This window comes from Salarias fasciatus, chromosome 2 (assembly GCF_902148845.1).
Source record: "Salarias fasciatus chromosome 2, fSalaFa1.1, whole genome shotgun sequence".
NCBI classification, from domain to species: Eukaryota; Metazoa; Chordata; class Actinopteri; order Blenniiformes; family Blenniidae; genus Salarias; species Salarias fasciatus.
The window spans coordinates 17,333,304-17,342,719 of NC_043746.1; the positions used below are offsets into that span (position 1 = coordinate 17,333,304).

General features: G+C 39.5%; 1 protein-coding gene across 1 annotated transcript; it reads right to left on the bottom strand.

The window, feature by feature from the left end:
• On the bottom strand, positions 1 to 4,892 carry LOC115399477 (arrestin-C). Its single transcript, XM_075410454.1, is given in 16 exon segments — positions 1 to 130; positions 835 to 884; positions 991 to 1,014; positions 1,139 to 1,216; positions 1,381 to 1,518; positions 1,741 to 1,813; positions 1,938 to 2,022; positions 2,131 to 2,266; positions 2,366 to 2,442; positions 2,530 to 2,596; positions 2,691 to 2,934; positions 3,035 to 3,079; positions 3,165 to 3,225; positions 3,383 to 3,413; positions 4,351 to 4,377; positions 4,767 to 4,892. Coding segments are annotated over 15 exon segments (1,212 nt in total). The 5' UTR covers positions 4,359 to 4,377; positions 4,767 to 4,892; the 3' UTR covers positions 1 to 35.
• Between the last annotated feature and the right edge of the window lie 4,524 nt (positions 4,893 to 9,416).

Here is a 9,416-nt window from a genome sequence, read left to right on the forward strand (position 1 = left end):
CACTGTTGTAACTCTATGACACGTTGTGCTTTTCCTCATGAGTTCCTTAATGTTCTGTGATTTTCCCCAGAGAGGTCATGGGTCGTCCTGGTTGTCTCATCCCTCCTTGGCCTCAAGTTTGATGTCGCTCCTGCGCGTGGAAGCGGAAAACAGCCGAGATTGTGATCCAGTAGAGGTAACGCAATTCATCATTTTGTTTAAATCTCTTTTCAACAAACATTTAAAAAGGGTAAATTGGGATTAAAAAAAAAAAAAGACATGACAGTGACTACATGTTTTTTTTTCCACAATATGGGTAATATTGCACAACTTCCCATATTGGCATGCATGCTGCTTTTGGATGCTACTGGGGAGCAAAACAAGCGGTGCACTCATTCTAGGGCCATGACTTTATTGTGTGTAATTTCAAATGATATTTATTTGTCTGTATTATTTTTGATCACATAGATTGGGATTTGTTCAAATATTGTTGTTCCTTTAACTATAGAGACCCTTGAAGGAGTGAACCTGAGGAAAAAAAAAATCTCTGAAAGTGACTTGACCTCACCTGAATATGAGGCATTTAATCCAATTGGCTGAGGTTTCATAAAAGCCACAATTGCACAGGAGAGAAATATACGCAGCATGTCAGGATTATCTCGCTCTCACACACACTCACAAAGAAAATTATAAGGCTTTCTATAGTTACTATCATTAAATAATACTCACACTGCTGCTCCATGTGAAGCAAAAAGGAAGATCATCAAAATATCATCAATTATCGATCATGCACAAGAAAAAGTGAAAAATCACAGGAGACATTTCTTGCACAGTTACGTGAAACATTGCACTCACCTGCAGGTTTTGGGCACATCAGAGTCAGAGGAAGCTCCACAGTGACATCGCTGGAACAAAGAAAATTAAATTATTAATTAAAATCTTTGTAGATCAGAATTAGAAATCTTTTTATTATTCTCATAAAAATCACACCATATCAAAATTAATATTTACCTTCCTGTGAGTCCACCCAGCAGGCTTTGGTGTGGGGAAAAAAAAAAAAAAAACTTCTTTAGTCAACATATTTTGCCATCAAACATTTAGACATTAATTTTCTTTTTTCTTTTTTTTTTTTTTCTTTTTCATTTCAGTGAAGGCTTACCCGCCACTGGCCACAAACAGATTGACCTTTACTTTGTAGGAGACAATGATTCCCTGCATCTCCTTATCTCCTTGGCTCCTGTAAGGACAAGAATAGTTTACCTTTCATACGTGCGGATTTGTTTTAAGATCCCATAAGTGGATGACACAATGCGTAGTTGCATCACCGCCACTCAATAAGAGGATGAAACCCCGCCGCAGCCGAGCGGTAAGCCCCTCAGTGACTGACGGAGGATGTCTTACAGAGTCGTGGACGCGAGGCAGGTGTCCTCGTCTTTTAGCCGTCCGTCCACAGAGATGCCGCGCTTCTCCTTGTTGTTGGACAGCAGTGGGGTGAAGTCATAGGTCTTGTCGAATGTAGAGTTGGCGTTCACTGTCTCTCTGCGCAAAGCAGTGAAAAAAACATACGAATAAATCATAATGCACTGTCAAATTGAAGGGAACTCTTTTTTTTTTTGTTGCATCAATATTCCTTTAAATAAAATGTAAATTGAGGCATGTGGATATATTTTTAAGGTTTGCATTTGCAGGATTTATTTTGCCATAAAGTGAAATTTCTACATCAAGTGAATTGAATTTGGTCTGAAGCAGTAGAAGCTTTACCCATATTCTGCAGTGAAGACGTCCTTGGCGTAGGTGTCAGATGAGTAGAGCGCCACATTCGTTACCTGTTCAACTAAAAGCAGAAAATCACTCGTTAGAGTCGGCTGCAACGTCCAGCTGTCCAGCATCAATCACAGTCTTTTCATGTTAATACATTTTTTTTAAACCACACAAATATAAATCATACTTTTGTTTACCTGAAACTTTGATTTTCTTTACAGTCTTGTTGGTTTCGTTGTTGATTTTTACATTCATTTTGATGGGATCTCCATGGTAATAAATCTAAAAATACAATTAATGAATTTGAGATGATTTGGTGGTAATAAGTAATAATAATAATAATAATAATAATAATAATACTCTTTGGAGTCTTTGGAGACATCTGTTTACCTCCTTTTCCAGCGAGGCCTCGAGATGAACTGGCTTGTCGGTCATCATGAACTGCTTGGACACCTCAGCCTTGGGTCCGGGGTTGTTGGTTGCAGGCGCAAACTGTATTTTTCGGATTATCAGACGACATGTATCCCTAAAAACAGGAAAAGGAAAAACCACATGATTAAAGAATCAAGGAAATTGAAATGTAAGGAAGATAATAACAAAGAGGCTTGGGATCAGGCACACATACTTCTTGTCAATGACTTCATCTGCACTGTCCTTGTTGTTGGCAATGTATGCTTTCACCTCAAAGTCCACACCACAAGCCTGCAGCACAGAAACATGCAGCGAAGTGAGTATTTGTCAACCGTTTATTAAAGTTAAATGTTAAGGAGAAAAGTATTTTTGAACTACCTTGCCAGAGTCATTTGAGCCTGGCTGTAAGGAGACTGAGCATGGGAGATTTGTTGGCATCTAAAACATAAAAAAAAAACAACAAAACAACAAGCATATTTATGAGAAATGAAGTGATGATTGTAAGATAAACTGTGGTTAATTGGAATACTCAGACTGAACAACAGAGCTGGTCTGATGTTACATAAGCACTGAGATTAAATTTGCTCACCTGGAAGGAGAAGGGGGCTCCTTGGTCTCCAACTTTCTTCATGAGAGATTCTAGCATTGGTGTTTTAGTTGGAGTTTCTCCTGTTGGCGGATACACCTGAATGCGCTTTATCCAAATGTCTCTCCTGAAGGACAGCCCGATAACATCCAGGTCATCACTTCCGTAGCGGAAGGCACAAGCAAGGTAGACATACACTACATGGGGGGAAAAAAAATACAATTACGTGTCAGTTTATATTGCCTAAACTTTGGATTTGATGTTGTTTTTGGCTGACAGTGTATAAAGCAACACTACCGTTTCTGCCATTCAGGCCAGACGGGTCCACTTTCACAACCCCATCTGCAAGTAATCACAAAAGTTAATCAATAAATAATCTCATATACCTCTTAAACTCACATACATGCACGTTAGCTGAACCACGCACCAACTACTTCCACTGAATCCACATTGTCCACAAAGTCTCTCTTCCCCAAGTAGAGGGCAATCTGAAGGGAAAGAAAAAAAAAGAGGAAAACGGTTACTCCTCCACTAAGGTTATAAGTTGGAAGCTATTTTGAGGAGTTGGAACGCTAACATACAAATTGCACTCCTCCCTAAGCCAAAGGGGAGCCCTATAATGAGCATATTGTAGAGGCCACTTACATGTCCGTTCCCACTGGTCTTCTTAAATACTCTGAAAAGACAGAAAAGAGGAAAGCTCAGTTAATCAGACTGTTATACCACACACTTCAAATAACAGTATCTTACTAAGTATTTGAAGTCTGTAATTCTGTCTGAACAGCCTTGCCCCATAATGTATTTGCTTTTAAATATCATTTTAGCGCCCACGGTTGTTTTATGTTATGTTTGTGCACACCTACTATAAAGCATGGTTGTCATTTGTAATTACCAGATCACCCCCCACTCCCCACCCACCTCCTCTTTCCTCTCCTGCGAACATGGATTAGTTCTCAAATGGATGAATACCTGCTGCCACTAGTGTATAAGCATTATTTAGTAAATTTATATATCTAAATAACCATGTATAAATTAAATGAAACATGTCTTAAATGTACCTTGTGGTTTTTATGTGTCAAGCGTTCTGTGCAAAAGGCAAGCACAAACAAGTAATCCTCAATGAAGTTTACCAAGTAATCCTGTTAAAACTTTTCCTTAATCGTTTAAACCTGTCTGTTGAGATCAGATCCACACAATCCATGGGGGATTTGCTTTATCTCTTGGACACAGTGTGTAAACAGTGGAGGACTGAAGACTGAAGACTTCACTGAGATGTCCAGTTGTAAGTAGATTCTTGTGAGTAGATGATCCCTTTGAGATACTTTTATTTCTGTTAAATAAGTCTGGTAAGAACAACAGAACAATGAACGTTTTGTTTTTGTTCTTTTAAAACCATGAGACTTTAAGGTTTTGCACCCAACAAAGTCTGACACAGGAGTGAATCATTGCTGCAGCCAAAGTAGACACATTAGCTAAATAAAATGTTGTGTTTTTCCATCACATTGATGGAATGACTCATTTCATTAGTTTCAATCTGAACCATTGAGTGACTCAGGATTGTCACCATGACTGTCACTGAATGAGGTGGGAAACAGTCGGTATACTATACTCACTTGGACATGTTGATGTTGTGTTAGAGTCTGCAAATAAAACAAGACGAAAATACCGAATTATTAAAGAAAAAAAAACACACACACACACTCATGCAAACAAAACCTGGAATTATTGGCTGCTGCTGTCATTCAGTGTTTAACTGTATTTCTTATTATCCATTCCACTGGTTCACCATGAAAGCTAAGCCATTGCTTTATTCTGAATAACTTCTGAGGAGTACCTGATGGATTTATTGAAATAGAAATGAACACAATTTCTCAAACTTGGGATAATTAAAGTGCATCTTATTAGTAGTGATGAAAAATGAATTTTAAAACGTAAATGTCGTAATATAGAAAAATCGCTGCCATTAAACGCTGGTTCATCTGTGTTATCATTTCAAAAAGTTGGTCAGTAAGAGAATGGCCTCACTCACCGTTCTCCTCAGTGGTGTCGGTGAGTCGTCTCTGCCGTCGCTCTAATCACTGCTGATGGTCAGAGTGAGTGCCAGTCGGTGCCTCCTGGTGGCTTTTATACCTTGACCTACCAACCTGCAGAACCTCCCTCCAGCTTACCCATCCTGAAGGGAAGGGTATTTTTTCCCCAGAAAATCTGATTAATTCATTATTCAACACGACTGTTTTTGGCACCGGCGCTGTGTCTGCGACTTCAAAATAATAAGCTCAGAAATGTAGGCGGCTACAGTTCAAGGGATGAGACAGATATGGACTTCAAAAACAAAGCCATGTTCAGAACTATTTTTGTGACTTTGACATCTGTTTCAGATCGCCGTCACATTTCATCCATGAGCACGTACTGTATCGACAGGTTACATATTCACGCCTCTTTATTTTCCTTTATAAAACAAATTCTTAAAGATGGATTTTATAGAATATTTTAACTTTCTGTATGGATATAAACGACTGCCCGAAGCCAGATTTTCTTTTGAAAGTCTTCATATTTATTGGCTTGTATATCCATGCTACCAAGAGACTTAAATGTTTCATTTGAAGTTATCCTGAAGACGTCAGTGCTCCAAACAACCGTCTATTAAACAGCGTCTAATTGAGACTGAACATAAAGAATGAGAAGCAGCAACGTGATGGGAATGTGCTTCCATTTTTCTTAACAGTCACATGAAAAAGACACTCTGGCCTTGAGACCTTCACAGAAAACGTTCACAATGCTCCTGTCTGGCATTGGATATTTCAGAGTTCATCGTCACAAAACACCGGTTCAGTATTGATTTTAGCGGTGCGGCTTGTGTCTCTTTTGACAACCCGCTCATTGGAAAGTTTGAAATAGTTGGATGCATTCAACCCTGGCCACGTTCAGAAGATCTTCTTATGGATGGACTCCTTGAATGTTCAAGGATTTCCTTTCTTATAGCTTAGACTTGAGTGGAGTGGCATTAGCTGGATTTTAGTTGTTTGGGTAGCTGTGTGCGACAGATGGCTCCTCTACCAAGCCTCCACAATCTGTGCACATGGAAGGTTTACAAAGAGCTCAGCAACCTGCTGACTTACCGCTGTGGAAGCAACAAGGTTTTATAATTAGCACCAGAGTGACTACAAACTCATTTTTCCCAATTAGTTGTGCTGTTTATGGTCACGAGAGTCTGTCATCACGGATGATTCATGATCATTTATAGCCCTTTGGGGACATTTAAAGCTGAAATGAACTTAAGCGTAAGTGGTAAAGGTGTCATAGAGGATTTTCTCACTTGCTCAGCCAAGAGTAATTGATTGATTAATGAGGGAGCTGGATGATTGGTTTTATGGAGGGATTTCCACACCTTAGCAGGCTACTATATTGAAAGAGATCTCTGGACGTGTTACTTGGCCTCCCTTCACCTGGCATACAGTGCCAAGGTTTGAGATCTTCTTAAAGCTGCACTTGCAGGTGTCCCCTTTTCCACCCGATCATCTGTCAGGTGTTTAAGCTCTCTGATGTGGTTAAAGCTTGCCTGATCAATCCACATACCTGCTCCACATAAAACAGAAAGTTTGACAAATGTTCTAAATTACATCATTATTCTATGACATGATTATGTTCATGCAATGAAATCATGACAGACTCCTTGAGGTGTGGAAAACACACTCCAGATTTCTTTTGCAAACAAGCAGGTGTGATAAAACTATTGTTTTTTCTGGAAAGGTAGCTTTATGCGGAAGCAGTGGCTTCGCAATGTGCATTTTGAGGCTCTTATGTAATGCCTGATAACTAACAAACCTTTTTCATAAATGGCTGCTCTTTTTTTACCAGACATTTTGAAGAAAATGCCACTGTCTTATAAACCTTACATGTCATATAATTCACTACCTCGCCAGTTTAAACCTATTTAAGCTATACTACATGTGTTGTCGCACTGTATACACACCTGAGATTTTCACTTGTTTTTGTATGAACTCGCTAATCTTACATAATAGTCTCTGTATGATGAACTCTGTCTTGAGTTTTTTTTTTTTTCTCCAGTCTTCGCTGTCAGAGCCTCCAAACAGTCACATAAGCCCCTTACTGTTAAGCTGGTGCTGTTAAAAGCAAGTGCTTTATATAGGAAGTCAATATTGTCCCTGTGGAATTAGTCTACCACTTCTTAACAGCATGGTCTTCGTCTGTGTGTTGCTAATTTGAGGCAGTGATGTAGAGCATGACTGCAGATGCTGAGCCTATTAGCGTCGCCTCTAGCCAATAGTGAACAGTGCGAAGTGTTGTCAGCGTAACCTTCAACAGCGATTTATTGGCGTACAGTGCCAGGGCCGACATCGCCGACAGCAATTATGAATGCAGTTAAAACACAGTGTGCATGAACCCAGGCTAAATGTTAAGCAGCTGCAGCTATGTTACCTAATTGCCTTCTATCATTTATGCTCTGCGGCTCCCTTGTGACCTTTGCCCGGTGGTATTTTTAGCATCTGCCGCACGCCGGCTTAACTCCGCTGATGCTGTTGTTGGTGCTGCTGCTGCCATCACTTGGAAAGGGAGGTTATGAGCACATGGTTACCCACATCATCCAGAGAGCACTTACTCACCCCCCATTTCTAATTGATGATGTGGCTTTTGTGAGGACTGTATGGTTATTTTTAAGAACAAAATCTGACAAGCAGGCACACAGTATTGCTTCTGAGCAAAGAAACACTTTTGAGTCTAACAATTCTTTCAAGAAGTAAACAACAATTTGCCACCTTCATTGTTTTACAGATTGGTGGATCTTATTATGTCTTAATTTTTCAGCAGAAACTGTAAGCTGTTTACGAACTGCTGACAAACAGTGATGAAAATATCGAGTAAAAAGGCAAGTATATACACACACTCACACAAAGCCTTCTTTACTATTCATACCTTTGTGTTTAGGTAAAAAGAGCTCACCTACAGGCAGATTGCTATTTGAAATAGGAACTTTTGTTTCTTATATAATCATGAGCTGGCGTGCAGCCTCACTTTGATTATATAACACAGGGTAATATTTTCATGAAGAAACGGGACGAGATGGTGTGTTATAAGCCAGAGTAAAGCTCTTTCAGCATCTCTGTCCTTCATAGCAGGGGGATCTGACTCAACTTAAACAAAACAATGTTAATTAAATGCAAAGGCTGATCTGACTGCTGGCTTGGAAACTGAAAGCGGGGAGCAGATTCTGAGAGAACATCTCTGTGGCTGTCTCTGTGTCCTCTCCCATTCATTTGTTGCATAAGCAGAACATTTGGTAGATCTGGAGAGAGTATCAGACACGACAGGAACCGAGTCAGCGTCACATAACAACTGCTGTTTCTGAGAACGATAACTGTGGTGAAAGGAAGCCTATCTCCTCAGAAAGGAGTATTTAGATATGGAAATGGTGCGGTTTTAGTTGTGGTTTTTTTGGGGGGGGTGGAGGGGTTTGCTGCATATCAGAAACCACTATTTGACCTTGTCAGTTGCTCGCACCACATGTCACGAAATGTCCCCGCTTCCTACTAAAGGTGACACATTAGTGTTCTGTTTTTTTTTTTTTTTTCCTTTTTAAATTTCTGTTCTGTTTGTTCTGTGGAATGGTTTATGCAACCAGTCAAGCGGGTTCCAACATTTCACACAGAGGTTCATGGTGTCAGAACAGTGAATCCCACTGTTTTATGTGATGGTCTGCGTCTTACTCTGGCAAAAACATGATGTTGATATTTTTAGGTCCTCACCAATGCCCTCACAGCTTCTTCGCTCGTATCTGTTATCCAGAGAGGGTGTAGCGCTTTAGAATTTTTAGCAGTGAACTGTCTTGTCGTGTGGCTTATTTGAACATAGACATTAAGGATTTGCAGATATCGAATGCTGTCGATGTCATTGACAAGTTAAACTCTCATCTTCCATTCAGAGGAGTTTGGAAATAGTTGTCTAGAGTGAATCACGTGGTGAGATTACATAAAACGTGACACATTCATGCTCTTCTTAAATTATTGTAACTTTGGTGATTGCATTTTCATCTTGGGTAGAATTTGATTATAATTCAGTAAATGTTAACAAATTTTGTCCTATGCAGTCTTTATGATTTTGAAGTAAAGTGACTAAATGAGGGGTTCTGGAGGTGTGAGAGGGATAAGCCTTCTGTCCAGGGTTTAAAACACATTGTGGATCCTCAGTTTCTTTGAAATCTTTAAGATTGTTGAGATCCAGAGCTACTAAAGAGTTAACATAATCATATTGTACTGGTGAAAGCTGGTGGACACATAATGGTATGATAGTTGTTAAAGTTTTGGTTTTGAAGAATATTTTTACTATTCCTTGTAAACAGTTTAAGTGAATAAAAAAAAAAAAAATCCTTCAGAAAGTAGACATCCCCCCGACCCCCAAACTCCTGCTGCTGCTGTTTGCTTTTTGGAAATCATTTCCTCCTGTGTGTAGTTTGCATGTTCTTCTTGTGCATATGTGAGTTTCTTGGGGCACTACAGCTTCCTCCCTCAGAATCAAGTGGCTCTTAGATTGTGTGTGACTGTGATCGGATGGACGGCATCTTCGTCATGGGCAATATTCTGAATTTATGGTAAAAAATATTTTAAATAATGCACTTAAAACACAAATTTCACTTTAGGAAGAGCAGTCGTTGTAAGCCTAC